The following is a 27613-nucleotide window of genomic DNA, read 5'->3' as shown; positions in this document are numbered from 1 at the left end:
TAATGAGAATTTGCCTTTTGTGTTTCTGTTACTAATTAATTTGTTATCTGATTTTAAAATAGTCTTCTCTCTTTCATGTTAATTTGTTTTTAACATTCAGATTTGTGGTGACTTAATTTGTTTAAATTCTGTTTCTGGTGATACTTGTCTAAAGTGAATGCTTCTTAAGCAACTTGTTTGTATCAGCTGTTTATAGATTTTATTTCATTGCCTTTACCAAAGGCTTTCCTATGCATTAAGAATAACTAGGGTGGCTAAAATATACATTTGTGTGTTTTCCATCTAGAGAGTCTGATTCAGTAAGTGGAGCTCATAATGTGCATTTTAAAGCTGTAGATGACTACATAGAGTGGACCACAATTTCAGTACTGTTGCATTAAATCAGAGCTTCTCAACCCTGACAATACATTGAAATCACTTGGACAAGTTGAAGTGCTTTGTAGGGTTCTTAGTTGCAGAAATAGGGTATGGTTGATTAGAGCATAAAGGTTTAATAATGAAAGTACAGTGGGTAGTTTGCATTAGCTAAGGAGGTTTAGAACCAAGCTGGGAGAATGAGGAGGAACAAGGGAGAGTGGGCAGCAGCCAGAAGCCCTGGCGCAGAGCTCTGAGGCCCTGCTGCTCCTGAGGTTGCACTGCTGGATGCCCGCTTGGCACGACTGCCCTGGAAACGCGGTCTGACTGCTCTTCTCATCGCCATAGGAGATTCTCTGAAGTCTTAATATATTTTCCATGCTAAGTAGTTTTAAAAACCAAGATAGAGATTGCTTAAACTACAGTAATCGATAACCTCTAATCTGGGCAGGAACATGTGTACAGAGGTAGAGTTCTCCCTAAAATTTCAGAGTAATAATCCCTGAACCGAGGAATGTTCCTACCAGCCTCACAATAGACCAAGGATAGAAAATACAATTCAGATATTTAGATCTGAATTGATGAATTTTAAACAAAAAACCCATAGGCATTAGAAATTAGATGCACTAATTAAGGCATAAGGCTGTGACATTTTTTGAAAAGTCCTCTTAAGAAAAAACCTTGTATATAATTTTTGTAGTATCAGAAAGCCGGTTTATAGGTTCTTGAGCCTACTTGATATATTGTGCTATATATTTTATAGTTGGCCATGGTTTTTTTAAGGGCAGACAATTTTTTCAGTATGGCTAGTCATCCTAATTAAGGATGAGACCCTGTAACTTTCATATGGTTGTATATCTTGGAAACTGAGTTATTTTTTAAGTCCATTCGTCACATGACTAAGCAAAATATATAGTACTCTTCCATTGACGTTATTTGTTCTCTCTTTGCCATTGCTCACTGATGTACAGCATCAGACATTTTAAACCAGAATGTTCTCATCCACATTTCTGAGGTGTATGTGATTAGAGTGACTGCTCATGTTGGGTGTATACTTATCTGTATGTAGAGTGGTTGTGGGCAGAGAAGAATTTAATAGCTTCAGTTAGATTTCTATTTGGAAAATTTAATTATAATTGAAAGCCATGAGAACGCCTTTTTGTGGGTATTGTTTTACCATTCTTAATTTAAGGTAGATTGAGATGTGGTTGAATTATTCAACTGACTTTTTAAAATTTTTATGTTGAAGTAATACATATTATTCATGGGAAACTGCAAAGACAGCACAGAGAGATCCCGTGTTCTTTTCCTAGTTTACCTTAATGGTTACGTCTTACATAGCTATTTAGTACATTTGACAAACCAGAAATTGACATTGGTACAATTATATAATTGTGTCATTTTGTCACGTATAGATTCAAGATACATACTATTCCATTACCACAAAGATTGCTTTCTTGCTACCCCTTTATAGTCACAACCACTTACTGCTCACTCGCCATCTCTAACACCTGAAAATCACTAATTTACTCTTCATTTCTGGAATTTTGTCTCTTATAAAGAATGCTTTTTAAGTAGAATCATATAGTATGTGATCTTACGAAGAGTAGCCATTTTTTATGTGTTCCACAGGGCATTGTGTCTGAAAGTTCATTTTATTACCGAGGAGTGTTTCATGGTATGGTTGTACCATATAGTTTAATGTTCACCTATTGTAGGACATATGGTTGTTTTCACAAATAAAGCTGCTATGGCCCTTTTTAGCAGTTGATTGTAAGTTTTACTTTTCTTTTGAATAGTTACATATCATTGAAGTTGGCACACCACCGACAGGGAACCAACCATTTCCAAAGAAGGCAGTGGATGTTTTCTTTCCTCCAGAAGCACAAAATGACTTTCCTGTTGCAATGCAGGTATTTTAAGCAAAACGAACTTAAAATTTGTCCTCTAAACACAAGTAATTAAAAAAATACTACTGACAGTATAATTTAAATGGTGCCTTTACTCAGAAATGGAGAAGGCAATGGCACCCCACTCCAGTACTCTTGCCTGGAAAATCCCATGGACGGAGGAGCCTGGTAGGCTACAGTCCATGGGGTCGCTAAGAGTCGGACACGATTGCGCGTCTTCACTTTCACTTTTCCCTTTCATGCACTGGAGAAGGAAATGGCAACCCCCTCCAGTATTCTTTCCTGGAGAATCCCAGGGACGGTGGAGCCTGGTGGGCTGCCGTCTATGGGGTTGCACAGAGTCGGACACGACTGAGGCGACTTGGCAGTTTACTCAGAAATAGTGAAACTTTGTAACGTAATACTCTTTTATGTAATATGTAAATTGGATTATCCTAGGTTCTTCAAAATTATGTGTTTTTTTTATACAATTTATTAATATCCTTGTGTTTTATATAAGAGCTTGGGACATTGCATATTTGAATTTGCAATAAAAATGAAGAAACCATAAATACTAGTTTTTAATTTTTCATAAAAGCCCCTTGTCAAATCCTAGAATTTTACCATCTCTAAAATGGAATGGGACTAAATTTTCTGATTACAGGTTCATTGTTTTACTGAAGTATTTATTTTCTTTATATAGATCAGTGAAAAGCATGATGTAGTATTCTTGATTACGAAGTATGGTTACATCCACCTCTATGACCTTGAGACTGGTACCTGCATCTACATGAATAGAATCAGTGGAGAAACGATCTTTGTCACTGCACCTCATGAAGCCACAGCTGGAATAATTGGAGTAAACAGAAAGGGACAGGTAAGGACACCTTGAAAATCAAATTAAGTGATAAAAGAAAATAGCACTTACTATGGTTAACCTTTTTCCAAAAAGTAAATGGTAATTTTGGGTGTCAGAAAATAATGTATATCTAAAAATACAGATGCATATATATATAATATATATATATATATATATTATATATATTATATACTACTGTATACTCTACAGTCTCTCCTTAACACTATCTCAGAGAGAAAAACTATTTGGCATATAGTATAGCCACCTAAGGATTGTGTTTGTGTATCTGTTATCAAGAGAAGTGTTTGCATGAAGTTATCTTCATGCAAAGAAATTGATAGGGTGACATCTGACAGATTGTGTACTCTTTTTTTGGCTGCACTCCAGGGCTTGTGGAGAGCAAGCCCTTGCTTAACCAGAGATTGAACCCAGGCCCTAGTAGTGGTGAGTCCTAGGGCAGGACCACCAGGAAATTCCCAGACTATACTTCTTAATAGGGGTTTTCTTCCTGTAATCTGTAAGACTCATTATCAACTACAAGGAAAAGAATTCTTCCTGTGTCTTTTTTCTCACCTCTTTAATTATTGCTGAATGTTTAATGTGGGAAGGTGATATGTTACGGTAGCTATGATAGGTTCAGTGGGGTACTTGAAAAGTTACTCAATTAGCTGTTCTGACTTTGTCACATTTGACAAACTTCCTCACACCACCTAACCCAAGTGATCTTTTTTCTGTGTTTTAGTGTTTTATTGTAATTTAAAATATTATACCTGGAGGTATCTTTTTCCCTAAAAAAAAAAAAGGTTAAATGTTACTGACCTTGCCTTTTGTTCGTTTTCCTCCAAATTGGTGTTTTTCCTAGATGGTAAATGAAAGCAGATAGGTTTTCTTTTTTTTCTCCTTTATTCTATTAGTTTTCAGAACATAGTATGTTTCTGAAGAAAGAAATACTGTAGAGAAAGGGAGTCTCTCCCTGCTTCTCCCTCCTCTCCATCAGTCCCACACCTGGTTAGGTGCTTCTGCTTTATGTCCCTAGATCTTAGGGAGCCCTCCCCATGGCACTTACCACAGTGAGTTACAATTGCTTGCTTAACTGCTTCATCACTGTTCTTCCTTAGGAAAGGGGCTTTTCTTTGTTTAATTGTATTTCTGCACTAGTCAGTGTCTGGCACAAAAGCCACTTTAAAAATTCAGTAGCATTCATTTATTGAGTTGCATGTGCCTCTCGGAAAAATCAGGAATGAATGTGTCTTTTGGTGAACTAGATTACTAATAATTTTATAATCATCAAGTTGTTAAGCCAGAGATAACTGTTTTAGCTAAAATATCCTGAAAATTTTACCATTATATATTTAATATTCATAACTTTGATTATTGATTGTTTCCCTTCCCTTCTCTCCACAAGTTTTCTTTGCCAACTGCTTTGAATAAGATGAATGTTCACAGTAACCTATAGGGCTCAGGGCTTTACTCTTTTGATCAGATCAGAGTTGATTGCAAAATTAAAAGTGATAAGGTGACAGTCTGAACTTGGTAGAACTGAATACTTTAGAAGATACAAGAACCTTCTTTTCCCCCTGTATGTCTTAAGTACTGGTTTCTAGAAATCGGCTAATACAATCTAAAACTAGGATAAAGATGAAACTATGGATTTGGTATTTGGGGAAGGCTACAGAAAGTGGGTTTGTTCATCTTCCTTATTTTTCCTAGGAAGTAGTATTAAAGATGAAAATGTAAATAATTATAAAGAAAGTAATTCTTCCTTTTAAAAAAAGATGTCTTAATATGGGGTAGAGTGACACATTGCAGATATAGAATGACCTAAGCTTTGGAAGATGGGGGTCAGATCTGTAGAAATGAAAGACTTTTGGAGGTTAAAATTTCATTTTCCTCAAAGGGAATAATAGAACAGGCAAATAGATATTACTTGTTTGGTTATGGAGTTCTCATTTATTTAACAAATATTAAATATTTACTTTGAGTTCAACACAGCTTGGTGCTAAAATTATAATTTAAGACAAAGATAAGTTCTTTTTTTATTTGGAATAGTGACTGAGAAACACTTAGATGAGAAATAATGGTATGAGAACTGTCATTACGGGGAATAGAAGTAGTTTATAAGCTGGGGTGTATACCCAGATCTGGTGTTGGGGAGAAGAATGGATGCATAATGAAGGACTCCTTTTCTCTATGGCAATTGACAGGAATTCAGCTTTTAAGCAAATAGGTCGCCATTCTGTGACAGTGACTTACTAGGGGGACTGAGGGTAGGTAATTAATTGTTCTTCAAAAAGAAGCAATTAGAAGTTGCTCTTTACTGGTGCCACATTTATTAAGCATCTACTGTATACCTTGCAATATATAAGGTGTGTGAGGATTCAGTGGTCCCTTCCCTCCTTGAATATATAATCTGAACTCGGGGAATGTAAATATAATTAAAATTACTGAAAAATCAGAGTTAAAAGGAATGTATCTTAAACTTCTTCCAGGTGAGCCCATGCCATGTTAAGAATGGATGGTAGCAAAGCAATTAGAGTTTGGACTATATGAGATAGGGAGTTATGTATATTATCAGACAGCTCTATTTTAGCAACCCCCAATTGGCTTAGCACCCCCTTAGTCTTCTCTTTTCTGCCCTCTTTTTTTTTTTTTTTTTTAGTGGCAGCAAGAAAGCAGCCATCACAGTTTTATTACTTTGTCACTCAGTAGTCATCAGCATTAAACACATTCAGTATCTGATGCTCACGTGAATGTGTTGCAGCTGTTCATTAGATCTTAAATTGCAGGTTCTCTCAGTATGTGTGGAAGAAGAAAACATAATCCCTTATATCACCAATGTCCTACAAAATCCTGATTTGGCTTTGAGAATGGCTGTACGTAACAACTTAGCTGGTGCTGAAGAACTCTTTGCCCGGAAATTTAATGCTCTTTTTGCCCAGGGAAATTACTCAGAGGCAGCAAAGGTGGCTGCTAATGCACCAAAGGTAAGTAGTTATGAAAATGAAAATTGCCATGTTTGGATTGATGCCAGTGTGCTATAATACTGTTACAAGTGGAACCAGCTTCCCACAGAGAAATAAGTCTTTTTTTAGGATATGTTTTCCAGTAGAATGAGGTACTTCTAGATTTAGTTAGTTACTTTTCTATGTTCTAGATTTGGTTAACTTTTTAAAACTCTGACTGTTAGAATGATGTGTAGATCTAACAGGCTCTGATTTACATAGATGTAATAATGTTTAATTAGTTGGCTCTTATGATAGCTACTCATTTTATATCTTAAAGATTAAACAGATCTTGTTCACTTCATGGTACGAAGAGTTGTCTGAACTTGATCTGCATTTATCCTCATCATTTCGGTATTATGTTGGACTGAATTTATACCTTACTCCCTGACCTGGAATGAAATTTTTACTTAGCCTAATGTGAACCTGGAATAATAGTTAGTTGTAACTATCCTCTTACACATTAGCATTATGATTAGGTTGGTATGTTTCTGATTCAGGATAATCTCATAACATTGAACCAGAAGTGTGACAGACATTGCCTGAATCTTTACCATTCAACATGTTGAAAAGTTGAGATTTGGTTTCAGTAGATGGAATCATGCCTTTAAAATTGACTTAAAAGATCCATGGAGTTATTAGTGTGATATTGAATCATCTTTAAAAGAGTCCTTAACATTTCTGTTTCTTAAAGGGAATTCTTCGTACCCCAGACACCATCCGTCGGTTCCAGAGTGTTCCAGCTCAGCCAGGTCAAACTTCACCCCTACTTCAGTACTTTGGAATCCTTTTGGACCAGGGCCAGCTAAACAAATATGAATCCTTAGAACTGTGTAGGCCTGTACTTCAGCAGGGACGGAAACAGCTTTTGGAGAAATGGTTAAAAGAAGATAAGGTATATTAACTTACGTTAACATATTTTCACTTTGATTAAATACCACGTTAGCAAGTTAAAAACATGGGCTGTGACAGAACATCTGCATCCATGATTCATTGTTTGTAGGAATGGTGAAAGAATCGACACTGCATGAGATTCATAGACGTGTCTTCTTTTGAAAATGGGTTATTTTTCTGGCATGTTGAGGGTAGCATATCTTTATTTTAAAAGGGAATACAGGATTACTGGCTTGATGGTTAAGCTTAGCGTAAGACACTTTGCATGTTCATATTTGTCAACATGTATAAACTCATGGGGGCCTAAGAATGTATTCCTGTCTTCCACATCCCACACTTGGGATGCCCAGTAGTTTCAGCCATACAACATTGTATCTTTTCTTTTAGAACTTACCAAGTATCAAAATTGTGGTATCTGATGCTAGTAACCGGTTTAGGTGTGCAAGGGAAATATGTTATATACAACGTTGAATTGGTTAACAAGACAACAGGACTGTCTGATTAGCAGTGATATATAGATTCCCAAAGCCATTTCACAGAATGTAAACTGGCGTTACATGAAAAAATATTTAACTTATTAGTTTCTTAAATAAATATGAATATTTGAAAACTGTTTTTAACTAGCTTTCTTTACTGTGCGATTTCTCTCATTTTATATTTGCTCAGTACTTACGAGTTTCTTTTCACATAGAGAGAGTGTCTAATAGTATTATGTTTTCTAGTGTATATTATGGAAAATGTCACCTATTTGTAAGGCAACTAATGAGTTTAAACAACCCATTAGTGATGTTATTACTTTCATACCACTGTAGAAAGCCTTTCTCCACAAAGCGGCAATATTGAATTGTCAGGTCAATGTCAAGAACTGAGGTGGTACTATTTTATAGCACTCTGGGTTGTGAATAACTTTTAATGTTAGACCTTTCAGCTTTAGTGTATGTTGGTAGTATTTCTACATTACTAATGCTAAGTCCTTGTTTCTTGACCCATCTTGTGACAGTCTTAGAGGATACTGGGGGATAGAACTTCAGAGTTGGGATGCTTGGACAGGAGTCTGCTGTAGAATAGTTACTATCCACATAGTACTTGAGGTCCATCCTAATTGTTTAAGATAAGGGAGGATGAGAACAGCCAAGGTAACTGGGTTGACCAATATAATAGTGTAACAACTTTTTGGGTATCATTACGTTTTTTTGGTGAATGGTCATGTAGGATTCATTTGTGGTAAAAAGGACACTGGTCAACTCTTCATTAGTTAGTGTGTTCAGTTGAGAGGTATAGACTCTGATAGAACGTCTCATTATTGAAGATCAGTGATAAGCGCTATTCTTTTGACATACTCATAAAATAGAAAGTCAACTCGAGTGTGTAAAGCAAAGCTCCTTTAGAGAAGCGGTTTTCCAGATTGAGCAGCTTAGGCAGATTGAATGGCACAGAGGAGCGTGTCTGCATGTATACCGCCTTAAAATGCTAAAATTTATATCTGCTTGACCTTGTGAAATTAGTGTCCTGCTTTACAACTTTAAATCCAAAAGTCAAGAAGATAATGAAGCTTAGATCCTACAGATTATTCCCTAATTTTAAAAGTGGTCTTTATGGTAAACCTCAGCTGGCTTTTTGGATATCAGATTTTCATTTGATAGCATTACATTAGGAGCTGGATTATTCTTGTAAAATTGAGACCATCTGGGACTCATACCTGAATATTCTTAATAGTGAGAAGTACAAGATTCTGCTTCTTAAATATTTATATGCCTAACAAGATAGTTGGTAGAATCTGCACATGTGAAGTCTTGGTGGGTTTTTATCCTTAAGTAGAAGGTAGAATGTGTGGAGAATTCTGCTGAGACTCTGCTCTGAATACAAAATCAGGAGTCTTTATAACCACAACTCCTGCATATTTATAATACATTTTGGGACAACTGGCTAACTAAATGCCTGTCATATTAGTTATCGTTTATAGTGGAAGTATAACAACTGCTTATTTATAAAATAGCTCGTGGATTACTAAACAGACTCTTTTCCCTTTGGACAGCTGGAATGCTCTGAAGAACTAGGAGACCTTGTGAAATCTGTGGACCCTACGTTGGCACTTAGTGTGTACTTAAGGGCTAACGTTCCAAATAAAGTCATTCAGTGCTTTGCAGAAACAGGTCAAGTCCAGAAGATTGTTTTATATGCAAAAAAAGTGAGTTCAATGAAACAAATTCTGAACATAAATTCATTAAAACGTTGAGAGAGAAATTATCCTGTAGTCACTCTCAGTTTTAATAGTAAACTTTCTTAAATTTTTATGATTACTTGGGAAAGTATAAAGTACTAGTATGGTTCTCATTTACAGAATAACTTTTCAAAAATGGAGACAGTACTCTTGCATGGCATATAGAATTTAAACTGCTCGGGCATGTTTAACCTATTAGAACAAATTTTTTCATGTTCAATGAGACTGAATAAGCTGATTATAAAAATTTATAGCTATTTATTCAAACATATTATCACAAAGATTAAATTGTCTTATATAAACCAAGATCAAATTGAGCATCTGTTAAAACTGAATTTGTACTTTCTCCAGTAGTTCTGTAGTAAGAAGATTCTATTTTAGAAGAAGCATTTATTTCCCGCAGGGGTGGGGTGGGGGGGCCCACTGCTTTTGATGTGTTTTTGTTCTGTGATTTCTTCTGTCTTTTAAAATTCATTATTGGAGTGTAGTTGCAAAAAAGCCTTTAAATAATATAAAAATGGAACTTTGCAGCAGGGCTTACATTTTTGTCTGTTTTTAGGTTGGATATACTCCAGACTGGATCTTTCTGCTGAGAAATGTTATGCGTATCAGTCCAGATCAGGGGCAGCAGTTTGCTCAAATGTTAGTTCAGGATGAAGAACCTCTTGCTGATATCACCCAGGTAAATGATTTAAAACGTATCTTGTAGAAGTTAATTTATGTAGAGAGTGAGGCGGATCTGAGTTTTAACAACCTGGAGAAGAACAGATTAACTTTTTTATTTGTAGGAATTAGAGCTGTGTTTATTTATTTACATGGATAAATTTCAAGTATGTTACCCAAGAAAAGCAAGTTGTGTAAGAATGGACAGTAAGATACCATCTATATATACAGCTTTAAAACATGCAAAACAAATCCCACCTCATTTAGAGTGATATATGTATTAAAAATATGAAAAATATAGGTATAGTAAAACACAAAGGCTAGTCTCTGCCGCTTGGTGAAGGGAGAGAGAAAATGCCTATATGAAGTGGGAATCAAGGACTGTTTCATTTTTATGCTTTTGTGTATTTTAAACAGTTCATCAGGGACTTCCCTGGTGGTCCAGTGATGAGGAGTCATGCTTCCACTGTGCAGGGTACAGATTCAGTCCCTGGTCAGGGAACTAAAGTCTGGCATGCCGTGTGGTGTGGCATGCACGTGTGCATCAATCAAATCAATCATCAAAATTTTAAATCTTGCTGTTTATATTCTGCTATTACATAGTATCTTGAAATATTTTATGGTTGTTTTTACTAGAACTGAAGTAACTGTGGAAGATAAAACTTCCTCTTAAATTATGAGGTTATGTTATCTAAATAATCTTTAAATCTGGGATTTGATCTGGTAGTGTTTTATATATGAAAAAAGAGATAATGGTTAATTTCCTCTCACTTACATATATTATCAACAGTATCATAAAGTAGTTTTTAAATATCTTTAAACAATTTCCCTTACATCTTTTTTTGCAGATTGTCGATGTGTTTATGGAATACAATCTAATTCAGCAGTGTACTGCATTCTTGCTTGATGCCCTGAAGAATAATCGCCCATCTGAAGGTCCTTTACAGACGAGGTTGCTTGAGATGAACCTTATGCATGCACCTCAGGTATGTGTTTTCATGCATTTTATAGCATGTTTCTGTCACTGTTTTCCTATAGCTGTTGTTCAGAGCTTCTTAGATTAAGTTATTTGAAGCTACTGAGATGCCCATTCCTCATTTTAGAAAATTTGACTAAAATTCTCTTTATACTTTCTCTCCTTTATCAGTCCAGTATTGGATCTTAAGGTGTTATCTGGATATGGAGTTACTGATAAAGGTGGAATGGTAAAATAAACTCATCCTTTTATGGTTTTCTAGGTCGCAGATGCTATTCTAGGCAATCAGATGTTCACACATTATGACCGGGCTCATATCGCTCAGTTGTGTGAAAAGGCTGGCCTCCTGCAGCGTGCATTAGAACACTTCACTGACTTATATGATATAAAGCGGGCGGTCGTTCACACCCATCTTCTTAACCCTGAGGTATTTCAGTGTCTTACCTATTAGTTACCATTAATTGGTATACCGAAAATGTGTTTGTGTAACCGAATGATAGTAATATGATACCACCATTAGATTTAATATTATTTCATTTACTTATTTATTTTGTCCTCTAGTGGTTAGTGAATTACTTTGGGTCCTTATCAGTGGAAGACTCCCTAGAATGCCTCAGGGCCATGCTGTCTGCCAATATTCGTCAGAATCTACAGATCTGTGTACAAGTGGCTTCTAAGTATCATGAACAACTGTCCACTCAGTCTCTGATTGAACTTTTTGAATCTTTCAAGAGTTTTGAAGGTAATTAAAAGTTCGAGTCGTTTTAAATGACTTAAGATAGCCAACAGGGGTATAGGTCATAGGTTATTAATGGTCATAGGCTATTGGAAATTGTTTCTACAAGCTTATTTTGATGGAATATTTTAAGTTTTATTGTCAATAAATATAGTCAGGCATTGTCTGTGTCAGGTTCTAGGGACATGAAGTGAATAAGACTGTCTGCATGGATATATTATAGGTCAATTAAAGGCAGAATCTTAGCATACGAATATGTAGTAGCTTTGTCATATTTGAATAAGATGAAAATACTAATGATCGGGTATATAATGATCATGTTTATATTGTCTGACTCTTGTAATGGCAAATGATTCTAGCTGAGGAAATTTTGTGACTTGTCCCAGTAGCAGGTTTTCTCAGTCTCAATGCTGTAGACATTTTGGGCTGGATAATTTGTTGAGTACATTGTTGTATGCCTGCAGGATATTTGGCAGCATTGCTGGCTTTAGTTCAGTAAATGCCAGAAGCATCAGCTCCACCAGTTGTGACCACTGAAAATGTCTCCTGGGAGGAAAACCATTTTGTCCACAGTTGAGAACCACTGTTGTACTGAGTACTAATGTGATCGCTGTCAGTGGCTCATTAGCTAAACATCTGGTCTCTGCTTAACTTTTCCTCGCTCTCTTTGTAGGACTACTCTAGACAGAAGGAATAAGAGATTTCTACATAATTTTCTTAATTTTTTTCAGTTCTTATATGTTAACTATGTACTACATTTATACTGTTCATTCAGTACATAGCCACCAGCCGCATGTAGCTGTGTAAATAAAAGTATTAAAATTGAATGCAGTTAAAACTTTAGTTCTTCAGTCACACTAGCAATGTTTCAGGTGCTCAGTAGCCACATCTGGTTAGTGGCTACTATGTTAGATAGTGCTGATTTTAATAGAGTATTTGCATCACTGCAGAAAATCCTGTTGGACAGCACTGCATTAAATTCTTTTTAAGCTACTTCTGTGTGTTTCTATTAACTGCATATATAAAAGCACCTGCTATAGTGGACTTCATTCAAAATGTCTCATCTGGAATATGCTGTGATAATTAGTGTTGATATTAAGGAACTATCTGCTATTTCTCAACTATCATTAGTAGAAAACATTGAATTTTCTGTTCTGTAGGGATTACAGTATAAATACATTTATTAAACTGATTAGTGGATTATTTAATATTGAGCTTTTTGAGCAACTAGTTTTATTTGGGAGTGGAATGTTCAGTATAACAGTTTTGTTTGCTTGTTTTTTAAATTTTGGTATAATTGACATAGTGTTTTTTAATTGCTTAAGTATTTTTTTAGGTCTGTTGTTCTCAAAGGTACACCTGTGCTTAATTTCAATTATTTCTTTCTTTAAGGTCTGTTTTATTTTCTGGGATCCATTGTTAACTTTAGTCAAGACCCAGATGTGCACTTTAAATATATTCAGGCAGCTTGCAAGACTGGGCAGATCAAAGAAGTAGAAAGAATCTGCAGAGAAAGCAACTGCTATGATCCTGAGCGAGTCAAGAATTTTCTCAAGGTAGGTGGTTTTGAGTAGTGCATTTTCTGGTTGGGTTGAAGATCACCAGTCCTGCAAGGGTTTGCTCATAGTTTAAAAAAATTTTTTCCCTTAAAAGTGAAATTCTTAGAATCTCAAAATGTGTACTGAATGATTTCTTCCAAATTTCATACTCTGTGGTTTCCTTTGAAATAAGGAAGGAAATTGGTAAGTAATATTTAAGAATGACCATCTGTTTAAGTGAAGAGAAAAGAATCACTATCTTTAAGGAATTTCCTTTCTTTCACTTTAATTTTAGAAGAAAATTTTTGTTAAGTGATTGTAGACACTCAGTGTTATTTTAGAATATCATTTAGGCACTTTTTGAATATTAAGGTCAGATTGCCCTCAGTATTCTTTTAAGGGGCCTGTGTATGCAGAGGGTTCCACTGTGTAAAGGAAATAGGTTTTTCTCTGTCATCAATTAGCTCGATTCTATAGATTAAATATTAATCATGCACAATTTATAAATTGAAGGCACAGTCAAGCAGAAAAACTTCAGCTTTATGACATGCAAATTTGGTTATGGAGAAGTAGAACTGCCTGTGTTGGAGTGGAGAATAATAGTTTAAAGATTCTTAGCTCTTTAAGGCATGCCTAAGGGCAGTTTATTTTATTTAATGTTTAGCTTTGTCATATCTACTAATTACTTTGTGGGAAAAATAAGACTTTAACGTTGGCAGTCATTTATAAAAATTAGGAAATTACAGAACATTCAGATCCCCCCAATATATATATTTATATACTTTCAGTTCAGTTCAGTTGCTCAGTTGTATCCGACTCTTTGCGACTCTATGGACTGCAGCACACCAGGCTTCCCTGTGCATCACCAACTCCCGGAGCTTGCTCAAACTCACATCCATCAAGTTGGTGATGCCATCCAGCCATCTCATCCTCTGTGGTCCCCTTCTCTTGCCTTCAGTCTTTCCCAGCATCAGGGTCTTTTCCAGTGAGTCGGCTCTTTGCATCAGGTGGCCAAAGTATTGGTGCTTCAGCATCAGTCCTTCCAATGAATATTCAGGACTGATTTCCTTTAGGATGGACTGGTTTGACCTCCTTGCAGTCCAAGGGACTCTCCAGAGCCTTCTCCAACACCGCAGTTCAAAAGCATCAACTTGACACTTAATATTAAAAATATGTTAAATGATTTCAAAGATTGTGTATAAAGTTTTTAAGTATTTTTTCTTTTGGAAGAATTTTAGATTGAAACTAAAACCAAAATATTCATTGTGTAAGTTAGTAGGAAAAAATAGGCTTTTCTTACTTCTACATTGATAATTTTTATATAATCTATAGTTGTATTAACTGATTTTTCTTTTGAAGAACTTAATACCTACATTAAATAGCTAAACCCTTAGAAGTTTTAGTGTAATGATGTAAAATGCTGAAGTTGCCTTATATTTTAGATTAAAAGATAAACATTCCCCCAAAAGTATAATGTCTTGGCCATCGTGAATATTTTGAAGAGCCTGGCTAGTATGATATCTGTGAACCCATGACTTCCTGGTGTCAGAAAAAAATCATCCAAATGAGAAAGATTTGATACTCTGTGCTTGACCTAGTGTACCTATACCACCAGTCAGTTCCTCCTTTGAGTATCAGTACTGTATCCTTTTTTTAAAAAATACTACCGAATCTTACTGATTTTGTTTTCATTAAGCTCTCAGCTTTTATGCTTCAATTGTAATTTCTTTAGCATTGAGTTGTAATATTTGAGTTACCATACATATGTAAAGCAGGACTAAGTTAACTATTTTCACCTAATTATGATCTTGACCTTCAAAAAAACAACTCTTGAAACTAGGATGTGGCTGTCTTACCTTGCTTAGCCCACGAGATCTAATTACATGAGGAACCATCCCTCCATGCTTGTGAATTGTGTGCAGATCTAATAGAGGAGAGTGGGTGTGAATTATGGGCTTTTGAACCAGTCAGACCTGGTTCAAATTCCTTTTCTTTCTATAATGAGCTATTTATTCCTTCAGTAAATGTCTAGCTCTTACCTCAGGCAAATTAATGAATGTGTCTCAGCCTTGGTGTCCCCAGCCAGAAGCTGTGTTTGTCAGGTACCTGGTATGCCATAGGTGTTCAAGTGATAACCGTGGTTAATAAGCTGTGTTGGTGGCCTTGAAAATAAGGTATATCAACCTTTCTAGCAGACAAGTTTTGTTTCTTTTTGGTTTTAAGTTATTCCTGACTTGAAGGAATTTTAATTCCCACTCCAGTTAGGGGAAAAACCTAATCTCTTGTTTAATAATTGGAGATGGGAGCTCAGTGCTAAGATGCTGCTGTTGGATATTCAGCCTTTCGCCCCAGTAATGAGAGTGAACATACTGGACCATTTACTCACTTTCCTTATTGATCTGCCGTTTGTAGCTATATGCTACATTTCATCATCACTGGTATTCAACTTCATTTTGGAGGTACTAGTTGTATTATAATTGACTGGTGTTGTATGTAAACTGTGATACTAAAAATACTTCTCTGAATCTAATCTTGAATATTAGACAAGTGCCAGTTATATGCTAGCCACCCGGAGAACAAAGAGTGATAGAATATGAACTCTCCTTTAAAGTAGCCTGTAAGCAGGATGAAATTCTGTCATTAGCGTTATTTGGCTCATGCTCTAAACTTGTGGAACTCTCATGTCGCATAGAAAACAAAACTGTTCTTCAGACCCATGCCTCTTGCTACTTTTGATCTTATTTTCCATCTTTTTTCTTTTCCTGGTTTTGTTTCAACCTCACTGGCCTGCTTGCTATTCCTGTAACTCCCCCAAACCTCTCCTGTCCCAGGGCCTTTGCTTGCCCTTTCCCATTTTCCTCGCAGACCTTCCTAACCTGCTTCTGTACCTTCTTAGAGATTTCTAACCAAATGTCACGAGGAAGGATGTCTCAGATTACCCTCCATCTAAAATAAAACCTATCCATCTTCACTACCCCCTTATGTTGTTTTTTTTTTCTTTATAACACTTAACATTGTCTCTTCCCACCAGAATGTAAGTCTCTTTGGGGAATGCTTACTTTGTCCTCTGATATAGCTCCAAACTTTATGTTTAAGAAAACCTGAATTTGTTTACATAGTTGCCATTTTGATCCTAACATCTCTAATCATAGTATCTAAGGAGCAACCTTTAAGTAAAATTTTAAAGTGTTAATAGCATTATTTTTATATATGAAATCATATGCAGATTTAGGCAATTGAGAATATATCCCAATTTTTCTACTTTTTTCAAATTTGAATTTTCTTTGCCAATACAAATAAGTTATCTTTTGCAGCAGAAATCTTAAACATTCATGCATGAGACTAGAATACCTAAGTAATCTTGGATTACTTGCCAAGTATGTTTTCTCCCTAAGTGGTAAAATACAGTAGGTAATACTTTATATGTATAGTAAACAAGATAATGATTAGTGTGTTGATGTTTGTTTTGTAGGAGAAACCTGCCCTATTAAAAAATCTTCTGCATAGGTAGATCAAATACTCTTTTTAGAAATGATTGTAGCAGCTATTAGTACAGCGTTTCCATGGTGCTAAAGGACTTTCCTTGATGTAAAAAATCTGCAGCTGGACTTCCACTTCAGATTTACAGCCATTTTGATTTTTTTTATTACTATTTTACAGGATTTCTTAAAACTCCAAGGGTTAGTGTTCCCTGAACACTTCATAGACCAATCTTCAAGTTATTTACAATTGGGTGGCTTATACGTGCTAGATTTAGGAATTTTATTCTAACCTTGCAAATAATGTTCTTAGTGGCTGTCATTGAGGAAGGTCCTGTCCTGCTTAGTTCTCCTTTAGTAGACTGTCATAGAGGAATCATTTATTGAGAAATGTTTCACTGTGTGTAAATGAATTCCTGATGGAAACTGTTGTTTTTTGTGCTGTACCTAATGTCTGTGGAATGTAACAGGACATGTATCAGGTAAATGCCCAGTACAGGTGTTACCTACCTGTCTATAACATCTGTGTCAGTCTATAAGTAGGATTATAGCTTGGTATTTGTAATGGTAAAAGCAGTTGGCAATTTAAAGATGATTTAAATGCTTTTTATTTTGTAAACCTTTTTTTTTAATAGCAACATGTGGTGTATTTAAATTCAGGGCTGTCACCATCATGCTGCTCCTTGTAGGATTTATTATAACAGTATTAGAAGCTGGCCATATAGAGTGGAATGGGGAGGGGTTTTCTAAAAAGTCATCAGTCTGAAACAAATGTGAGCCATATATGCCTAATTTTGACAATGTGAGTCTAGCTCTTAAAGCAACTACAAATTTAGTTGTTACTATTAATGAAAGTCCCGGTGTGATGATTTTATATCCTGAGTACCACTGGAGGCTTATAAATCTTGTTACTCTTTTGTTATAAAGAGTATATGTGGGAAGGACCTGGTATTTTGCTATGACTCTGGATATTACTTCATAAAAATTTATGGAAACTGAGTTGGACGCTCTCCAACTATTGGGACATTTCTTTCTTTAAAAGAAGAACTAAGTTTATGTGAGCCTTTCCCACAAGTGTGGAACCGATTCACATTTTACACTGATAACCTCACAGAAGAAGAAAATTAAGGTTTCTTTTTTCCCCCCCCAGGAAGCGAAGCTAACAGATCAGTTACCACTTATCATTGTATGTGATCGATTTGACTTTGTCCATGATTTGGTGCTCTATTTATATAGAAATAATCTTCAGAAGTATATAGAGATATATGTACAGAAGGTAAGTAAAACTTGGATAACTTGAAAATATAATCTTACAGATTTTACTTCTCACACTGGACATCTTCATCCTTTTGAAACCCCGTGTGTAGTAAGAGTGGTGTGCTACAATGGCTTTCAATTTTTTTTTTTTCCCAACAGAATCCTTTCTTGGATTAAAATTTTACATGCATTTCAAGTATGTAAAACAAAACAGAACTGCAGTAGTTGAAAAATTGAGTGGCCTACGCCCTACTAATCTGATAGTCCCTGAGGTATCCATATAGAGGCCATAGGCTCCAAAGCACAGTATTAAAACCATCTTAAATAAAGATATTAGGAACTTTGCATTCTAACTCCAGAAATAGAAGGGCAGTTTTGCTATGATGGAGACCTTTTTACCAGATAATATTTTCAATCATTCTGTTCCTTTTGCTTCTTTGGACTTCTTCTCCTAAGGAGTAACCAAGGCAGACTTCCTACTAAATTCCTTTGTCTAGTTTCAAATTTAGAATCCATTTATTACTGAATTTTAAAACTGAGGTTGAAGAGAAAAATGCGTTTTTTTTGCTTTTTTTTTTTTAAGAACTCTTTTCAGTTTTGTTTCTTAGTAACATAATGACATTCTTCTCTTTTTTTTTTAAACCACAGGTGAATCCAAGTCGACTTCCTGTGGTTATTGGGGGATTACTTGATGTTGATTGCTCTGAAGATGTCATTAAAAACTTGATTCTTGTTGTAAGAGGTCAATTCTCTACTGATGAACTTGTTGCTGAGGTTGAAAAAAGAAACAGGTGTAGTACTGTTTTAATCTTCACAAGTAGGATAAATTATTAGTCTCTCCTAGCATGTTATTAAATAGAAGTATAACCTGTCAGTTGCCTGAAACTACTCAGTACTCATGGATCTTAATTCCCTAGAGATACCTAATTTAGAAGTGATTAGCTAGCTGTAACTTGCTCTATATGACTGTCATATAGAATATCTGTTAATCTAGTTGTTCACCTTTTTTTTAAATTAATTAATTTTAATTGGAGGATAATTTCTTTACAGTATTGTGCTCGTTTTTGCCATACATCGACGTGAATCACCCATGGGTGCACATGTGTCTCCTTTTCCTAAACCCTCCTCCCAACTCCCTCCCCACCTTATCCCCTGGGTTGTCCCAGAGCACCAGCTTTGAGTGCCCTGCTTCATGCATTGAATTTGCACTGGTCATCTGTTTTACATATGATCATATACATGCTTCAGTGCTGTTCTCTCAAATCATCCCACCCTTGCATTTTCCCACAGAGTCCAAAAGTCTGTTCTTTACATCTTGTGTCTCTTTTGCTGCCTTGCATATAGCATCTTTACCATCTTTCTAAATTCCATATATATGCGTTAATACACTGTATTGGTGTTTCTCTTTCTGACTTACTTCACTCTGTATAATAGGCTCCAGTTTCATCTACCTCATTAGAACTGACTCAAATGAATTATTTTTTAGAGCTGAGTAATATATTCCATTGTGCATATGTACCACAACTTCCTTATCCATTCGTCTGCCCATGGACATCTAGGTTGCTTCCACGTCCTGGCTGTTGTAAACAGTGCTGCGATGAACATTGGAGTACATGTGTCTCTTTCGATTCTGGTTCCTCAGTGTGTATGCCCAGCAGTGGGATTGCTGGGTCATATGGCAGTTCTATTTCCAGTTTTTTAAGGAATCTCCACACTGTTCTCCATAGTGGCTGTACTAGCTTGCATTCCTACCAGCAGTGCAAGAGAGTTCCCTTTTCTCCACACCCTTTCCAGCATTTATTGTTTGTAGACTTTTTGACGGCAGCCATTCTGACCAGTGTGAGATGATGCCTCACTATGGTTTTGATTTGCATTTCTCTAGTAGTGTGTGTTCACCTTCTTTTTGCATATTTATAATTACAGTAAGTCAAACCACACAGCTGTGTTTTTAATGTAGACTATGTAAAAAGCCTCCTGTTAGGTATGATACTTAGTAACTAATTCTTCTCTGGTAAATTATCAAGTATGATAAGAGAAAAGCATTCCCTGTGTAACTCTGGGTTAAAACTTGTTTTTAAGTTGAACCTTGATATGATAATATGAGTTAGGAATTTCCAATAGAAGAGAACGTAGTATGAGTGCTTCTGATACTTATATCATGAAGTCTTTTTTTAACCAGGACATTTTGTGTTCACAAAGTGCTGATGTAGTAAATAAGGTTAGTGGGAAGTAATGAGGTTAAGTAGGAAGTTCCTCTAGCAATGAAACCATCTCAAGAATAGGGTTTAATTTTAACCTGACTTAGTACAAGTGTTCTACTAATGGTAATCACAGAATTTATATCTAAATGTTTCAAGCTAAATGTTTCAGAAAATGTTTGAGAAATTTTGCATATAAGGACAATGGAAATGTAGAATATAATACTGGTTTTTATTTTTTTAAAGCTTGAGACTGATTTAAAGTGATTATTGTTGTATAGTTGCTAAGTCGTATCCAACTCTTTTGTGACACCATGGATTATAGCCTACCAGGCACCTCTTTCCATGGATTTCTTGTAACTATTTAACATGTTATTTAAACCGTGGTAAGAGTGTTGGTCATCTGGACCATTGGAACATAAGCTATAACTTAGCAAAACCATGGCCCTTGGTGGAGTGATTGATTTTATGACTGCTAGAATTTTAAAGCTAGAGCTTCTAAAGTTACCAGATTTTGTTCCCAGTATGTGTTTAGGGTACTGCTTCTTTTGGTTGTATGTAATGTTGCATGTTAATTATGGGAAAATTAAAAGGAACCTCAGATAATCTGGCTTGTTTTCTCATACCACATCTCTGTCCTACTCTTAAACAACATTACTCAAAAGTCCAGCCATTTGCCCCATATAAAAAAGAATAATCTGTGAATCTGTAGTTTCTTCTCTCTATATCCTGTCCAGATAATGTAGCAGATAGGTCTGGGAGAGTATGAAAGACAGTCTTATATACCTTCTGTGTAACATTGGACAAATCCTTTAACCATCTCTGAGTCTTAATTTCCCAGTTTCTGATAGGAATGTTGAGAATTCAAAACAGGGTATTGAAAAGCACTTTATAGACCATAAGGTACTTATATAGCATGTCAAGAGTGTGCTATTTATAATATAGTATGTGTATATGTGGGTTTTTTGTGTGTTTCTTTTCCTGTTTTATTTTTTTACTAGATTGAAACTGCTTCTGCCTTGGCTGGAGGCCAGAATTCATGAGGGCTGTGAAGAGCCCGCTACTCACAATGCGTTAGCCAAAATCTACATAGACAGTAATAACAATCCAGAGAGGTTTCTTCGGGAAAATCCTTACTATGACAGTCGTGTTGTTGGAAAGTATTGTGAGAAGAGAGATCCGCATCTGGCCTGTGTTGCTTACGAGCGTGGCCAGTGTGATCTGGAGCTTATCAATGTGAGTACTGCCAGCTGAACGCATATAGAGAAGACAGCATTTTTAAAACCTGTTATATAATGTTAGATTAGTGAATTTTGAGAGTTTCAGAGTGGTTTTAGGTAATAAGGAGCATTTTTGGAAGATACATGCTTTTTTTAAAAAAAACTTTGCTGATAATTATGAATTTAAATTGGCCAAAGTAGTTGATTAAGTTTATATTCACCCATTGACATTTACCCCCCCTGGTTTTATCACTTATGTTCTCATACATTCATATGTACACACACGTATATATTTTTTACATATATGTGTATATGTATAGGCACATCTAAATTTTTAACCTTAGAATAGGTTGCATACCTCATGGCCTTATAACCCTTCAGTGTGTATTTCCTAGGAATAAGGGTATTCTCTTTCATGACCACATTATGGATAGCAATCTCAGTCAATCTGATACCAGTAGAATACTGTTAAAAACCTGTTTCATTCTGGTTTTGTCAACTGACCTGAGAATGTCTTTTAAAAGAAAATTTTCCCTTTAGTCTAGGATTACATACTGCTTGTACGTGTCATATCTTTCATGTCTCTTCTAACCTGAAACAGTTCTTCAGCCTTTCTTTGTCTTTATTGACAGACATAATTGTAAAAATAGTCTTTTTCTCTTTTCTTAATTGAAGGTAAAATTCACATAACATTAGCCATTTGAAAGTGAATAATTCAGTGGCAGTTAGTACATTTACAGTGTGGTGTATTCACTATATCTCTCTTGTTCAGAGTTCTTGTTCCGAGTTTCCATCACCACACGAGGAAAGCCAATACTCATTAAGCAGTTGCTCCACATTCCCTGCCTCCTTCCAGCCCCTGACAACCTCCAAACTGCCTTCTGTCTCTGTGGATTCACCTATTCTGTATATTTCTTATAAGTGAAAAATCTCTTAGAAAAATAGAATGTTCTTCACTTTGAATTTCTCTTATTGTTCCTCCTGATTAGATTTAGATTGTATGTTTCCATCCAAAATGCATTACTTAAGTGATGTTTTTCTTATGCTGTAACATGCAAAAGCACCTGATGTCCTTTAGTCTTTCATTTTGGGGGTCACTTTTTATCAAGTTGTCAGCTTCTCCATTGTAGAAATAAATTTCCCCTTATAGATGTGTTTCCCCTTGCAGGTATTAAGTAGTCTGTGAAGAGACAGTTAAGACCATGCGAGTATCCTATTGTGTGTGTGTGTGTCCCCGCCCCCAATTTTGAATCTGTTGAGTCTTACTAAGCTATTCTTAATGTGTTGGTTGCAAAATGACAATTTTCCAACTTCATCACTTTCTCCACATTTATCAGTCACCATGCGTATTTTCATGTACTTACGAGTTCTGTGGGTTAATAATCCATGGTTTTGATTTTCAAATTATCCCCGTTTTGGCTGATAGAAATCCCATCAGTCTGCCTCTCATGGCTTTGTGTCATGATCTCATTGGTCTTGAGCACATCTTGTTTCCTGGCCCAGCAAGTTGTACCATGCTCATTTTATACCCTCCTCTGCCATGGGTCATTCATTTTTTTGAAGAACTTTGATTTTGTTTAGTGGGGAGTGCCATTAGAAACCCAGATCTAGACTCTAGGGTGTATTTCCTTCAAGGGTCTTTGAGTGATCAGAGCTGGGAAAGAATGCATCTATGAACATAACAAATTCATATATGTATGAACATATGTATGCATATACACATGGGAAAATAAACACTGAAAGAAAACTGAAGGTGGACTAGCCTTACCAGATGTTAAAGCACATTACAAAACCTCTATAATTAAAAATTGCATCCTGGTGCATGAATAAACAGGCCAGTAGAGTAAAATATAAAGTCCAAATATAGATCCAACATCAGGGTGCTTTTTAAAAGCCTTCAAAAATTAATAGCTATTTTTTTTTCTGTTAATTGAATTTTAATAAGAAAAATATGGTTGTGACTTATTAAAGATTACATGTAGAAGTAATGGATTTTTTTTTTTGCTATAAAACAAATAGAGTATAATGATAGGATATAACCTTTTAAAATTAAAGTCAGTCTCTAGGAAGCTTTTATTGTTTACCTTGAAATTAATCTTTAATTTCTCATTTAGGTCTGCAATGAGAATTCCCTCTTCAAAAGCCTTTCTCGCTATCTGGTACGGCGGAAGGACCCCGAATTGTGGGGTAGTGTGCTGCTGGAAAGCAATCCTTACAGGAGACCCCTTATTGATCAGGTAAAATTTGCAAATGCATTCAGGGCTCATCTATTTAACTATAAATAAAACTTTTCCCTCATCTTATACCAAATATACTCAAATGGATCATATTTAACTGTGAGAGATGGCAGTAAAAAATAGAAGAAAATAAAGATTATACTAAAATATATATATCAAAATGTTAACGAAAATGAAGTATATCTTCTCCAAGAAAATACGTCCCCAAGGAGAGGATTTAATTACATAAGACTCCCTCAATTCATCATAGCTAAAAGGATAACAGTAAATTAAACATTTAAAAAAATTAGTAAGAATTACTGTTACAAATACCCAAGGAGTAACTAAATTGATTGGAAACATTCAAGACAAGGGTAAATCAGCAAAAGATAAAGACTGGTGAATGATCTAGTGGATAAATGTTAAGTAAGTCTCAATAGTAAGCAAAGAAGATGTGAGTTTATAGCTATATAAAAATTGAAAACATTTTTTAAAACCTTAAAAATTGAAGGTTGTTAATAATGGTTCTCGGAGAAGGCAATGGCACCCCACTCCAGTACTCTTGCCTAGAAAATCCCATGGATGGAAGAGCCTGGTAGGCTACAGTCCATGGGGTCGCTACGAGTCGGACACGACTGAGCAACTTCACTTTCACTTTTCCCTTTCATGCACTGGAGAAGGAAATGGCAACCCACTCCAGTATTCTTGCCTGGAGAATCCTAGGGATGGCGGAGCCTGGTGAGCTGCCGTCCATGGGGTCGCACAGAGTCGGACACGACTGAAGCGACTTAGCAGCAGCAATAATGGTTCTTAAATTTTTAATAGAAGTATAAATATGAAAGTGAAAGTGAAGTCACTCAGTCTTGTGTGACTCTTTGTGACCCCATGGACTGTAGCCTACCAGGCTCCTGTGTCCATAGGATTTTCTAGGCAAAAATACTGGAGTGGGTTGCCATTTCCATCTCCAGGAGATCTTCCCGACCCAGGGATCGAACCCAGGTCTCCATTGTAGGCAGATGCTGTATCATCTGAGCCACCAGGGAAGTCCTATAAATATGAAAGAGAGTAAATTGAAGAATATTAATTTTTCATTCCTTTCCTAGGAAGCATTTCTAAGGAAAATTCCCAAATTGATACAAAGCTTCCTAGAGAAAATACTGATTGCTGCATCTGGGAGCCATGCAAATAGCCATAAATAGAGGAATTACTGAGTATATAATGCCACATGTATATGGTTGAACTTTATGTGACCATTAAAGTGATAATGAGGAGTGGTTATTAGGGATAATTTTTAATCAGGGAAGAGATAGAAATTATACAAGTAGGGTGATTCCCCCCCCCAAAAAAAAAAATTGGAAGTACACGTTACGGATATATGTGGACTTACGTAGAGAGATCTTTGGGTGGTAAATTAAAGCTCTTTTATCTCATTCCTTCTTCTCAACCTGTTTCATATTCTACTGAGAGGCCAGCTTATTCTTATTAGATAATATCATCAAAACCACCTGGACTCTCAGTACTTATTCTTTGTATATCCTCTGCAGGTTGTACAGACAGCCTTGTCTGAAACTCAGGACCCTGAGGAAGTGTCAGTAACTGTCAAGGCCTTTATGACTGCAGACCTTCCTAATGAACTCATTGAACTGCTGGAAAAAATTGTCCTTGATAACTCTGTATTCAGTGAACACAGGTATGCTATGAGAGGGGTTTCCTGGCTCTTTATGCTATGCTATGCTAAGTCGCTTCAGTCTTTATAGTCAGTCTTTAATTATGGCCTGTCAGTTTGGGAAAGGAAAAAAGAGACAAATGTTAGAGAATGTTGTCTAAATTCTCACTCTTCTAATACCCTCTTGTGACCCTCCCTCCCGAGACGAAATACTTAATAGCTACAGTGTTTATTCGTTGTGACTAATGAGCTTTTCAAATACTGCATTCAAATCTTTCTTTCTTAAAGGAACCTGCAAAACCTCCTCATCCTCACTGCAATCAAGGCTGACCGTACCCGTGTTATGGAGTACATTAACCGCCTGGATAATTATGATGCCCCAGATATTGCCAACATTGCCATCAGCAATGAGCTCTTTGAAGAAGCATTTGCCATTTTCCGGAAATTTGATGTCAATACCTCAGCAGTGCAGGTAAACCTTCACATTACACGAGCTGATTTCCTAAGTGTAACGCCTTCTCTTGGTTCACTGTATGCATTGTCCTCTGAGAAAGGGCATAATTTATTGCTGTGGTAATAGAAGAGCAATAAAATCCTAACCGTTTAAATGTAATTGCTACATGGTAAGAGTCATTGTTCTATAACTGATGAAGAATTGGTTGCCTAGGTCTTGATCGAACATATTGGAAACTTGGATCGGGCATATGAGTTTGCTGAACGCTGCAATGAACCGGCAGTCTGGAGTCAGCTCGCAAAAGCCCAGTTGCAGAAAGGAATGGTGAAAGAAGCTATTGATTCTTATATCAAAGCAGATGATCCTTCATCCTACATGGAAGTTGTTCAGGCCGCCAATGCTAGTGGTATGACTTCTCTCCTTTATGTGTTTGCCAGAAAATGTGCCTAAGCTAAGCATTAAGTTTTGTGTCTCTTCTGCATTGTGTTGGATTAGAGACTGGTGGTTTGCCCTCTTTCTTAGTGCAGATAAAGAGAGGCTGTGTTTTATGAACTTAAAAGGCTCTATGGGGAAGTTTAATTTTCTGTTTTGAAGTCTCATTAAATTCTGATATAGTTCCAATCTGATAACTTTAAGGAGAAGGGGATTCAGCTCTTCATTTGGTCAGTAATAATACAGAGGCATTAATAGAAGTTTCGCTATTTTGATACCTTTCACAGTTTACATTTGTTATTCTCTATATGGTTTCTTGGAAAAGGAAATTAATAGCAGTTCTCATTTACTTCAACGAGAAGACAGATGTTGGTATGTTAGTGTTTGGATTTATTCATTTGTTTTTCTGTACCTAGGAAACTGGGAAGAGCTGGTGAAGTACTTGCAGATGGCCCGCAAGAAGGCTCGTGAGTCCTATGTGGAGACAGAATTGATCTTTGCACTGGCTAAAACAAACCGCCTGGCAGAGTTGGAAGAGTTCATCAATGGGCCAAATAATGCTCATATCCAGCAAGTGAGTTTCTTGTTCAGATTTTTTTTTTAAGGAGTGTAAAAATAGTTGGGCAACTTTACTAGCTTATTAGGATCAACACATGACAACTGAAAGTTTCTAAGGAAAAATCTCACTGGGAAAATGTTGTTTCTTCATATTAAATTGTGTCCTAACTTTGGAAAGAAGACTGAGTTTCGGCTTAACTGAAAATGGTTTGTGTTTTTTTTAGGTTGGTGACCGTTGTTATGATGAAAAAATGTATGATGCTGCTAAGTTGTTGTACAATAATGTTTCCAATTTTGGACGCTTGGCATCTACTCTGGTTCACCTGGGTGAATATCAGGCAGCTGTTGATGGAGCTAGGAAAGCTAACAGTACTCGAACATGGAAAGAGGTAATCTAAATGACAATTTTATTGATGAATTAAGATGCTATTTAGGAATATTCTTTAAACTGATTAATTGAATTAACCAGCCATGTTACACTTGAGATCACATAATTGAAATTTTTTAAATTGTAGGTCTGCTTTGCCTGTGTAGATGGGAAGGAGTTCCGTCTCGCTCAGATGTGTGGGCTTCATATTGTAGTACATGCAGACGAGTTGGAGGAACTTATCAACTACTATCAGGTAATGCATTGAAGTCTTTTATGTTAACTTTTATGCCAACTGAGATCTCTTGCCACTGATATTCTCGTCTTTAATTGCATTTTTCTCTTATCTAGGATCGTGGGTATTTTGAAGAGCTGATAACCATGTTGGAAGCAGCACTGGGACTTGAGCGAGCTCACATGGGGATGTTCACCGAATTAGCTATTCTGTATTCTAAGTTTAAGCCACAGAAAATGAGGGAGCACCTGGAGCTGTTCTGGTCCAGAGTGAATATTCCTAAGGTAATTAACCTTTCATTGTAAGGCAACTCTATAGCTGAAACTAATACTTCAATTTTCATTAAAAAAAATAATAATTTTTTTTTTTTTTTTGTATTAACTAGAATTGGAGACCCAT

At 36.1% G+C, this 27613-nt stretch overlaps 1 protein-coding gene and 1 long non-coding RNA gene across 9 annotated transcripts in view; one reads left to right on the top strand and one right to left on the bottom strand.

Annotated features, from left to right (window-relative positions):
• The window catches only part of CLTC (clathrin heavy chain), a 68057-nt gene that overhangs the window by 24209 nt on the left and 16235 nt on the right, over positions 1-27613 (top strand). For all 8 annotated transcript variants that reach the window (XM_081585033.1, XM_081585031.1, XM_081585032.1 and 5 more), the window contains exons 5-25: positions 2154-2267; positions 2947-3120; positions 5889-6086; positions 6799-6999; positions 9034-9186; positions 9779-9901; positions 10731-10868; positions 11121-11285; positions 11420-11600; positions 12987-13150; positions 17762-17887; positions 18517-18659; positions 21068-21302; positions 23401-23523; positions 25047-25192; positions 25457-25640; positions 25836-26028; positions 26471-26628; positions 26837-27001; positions 27128-27235; positions 27331-27498. In XM_081585033.1, the coding sequence (XP_081441159.1) occupies positions 2154-2267; positions 2947-3120; positions 5889-6086; positions 6799-6999; positions 9034-9186; positions 9779-9901; positions 10731-10868; positions 11121-11285; positions 11420-11600; positions 12987-13150; positions 17762-17887; positions 18517-18659; positions 21068-21302; positions 23401-23523; positions 25047-25192; positions 25457-25640; positions 25836-26028; positions 26471-26628; positions 26837-27001; positions 27128-27235; positions 27331-27498 (3360 nt within the window). The remainder of the gene's footprint in view (positions 1-2153; positions 2268-2946; positions 3121-5888; positions 6087-6798; positions 7000-9033; positions 9187-9778; positions 9902-10730; positions 10869-11120; positions 11286-11419; positions 11601-12986; positions 13151-17761; positions 17888-18516; positions 18660-21067; positions 21303-23400; positions 23524-25046; positions 25193-25456; positions 25641-25835; positions 26029-26470; positions 26629-26836; positions 27002-27127; positions 27236-27330; positions 27499-27613) is intronic.
• Positions 9456-27613, bottom strand: part of LOC145543471 (uncharacterized) — a 31794-nt gene continuing 13636 nt past the window's right edge. Inside the window, exon 2 of the long non-coding RNA XR_014080726.1 lies at positions 9456-9973. This is a non-coding gene — a long non-coding RNA (uncharacterized LOC145543471). The remainder of the gene's footprint in view (positions 9974-27613) is intronic.

This window comes from Giraffa tippelskirchi, chromosome 3, assembly GCF_054371585.1.
Source record: "Giraffa tippelskirchi isolate mGirTip1 chromosome 3, T2T-mGirTip1v1.2.pri, whole genome shotgun sequence".
In the NCBI taxonomy this organism is placed as follows: domain Eukaryota; kingdom Metazoa; phylum Chordata; class Mammalia; order Artiodactyla; family Giraffidae; genus Giraffa; species Giraffa tippelskirchi.
Note: the sequence above shows the minus strand (reverse complement) of the source record. Positions and strands in the feature narration are given on the sequence as shown.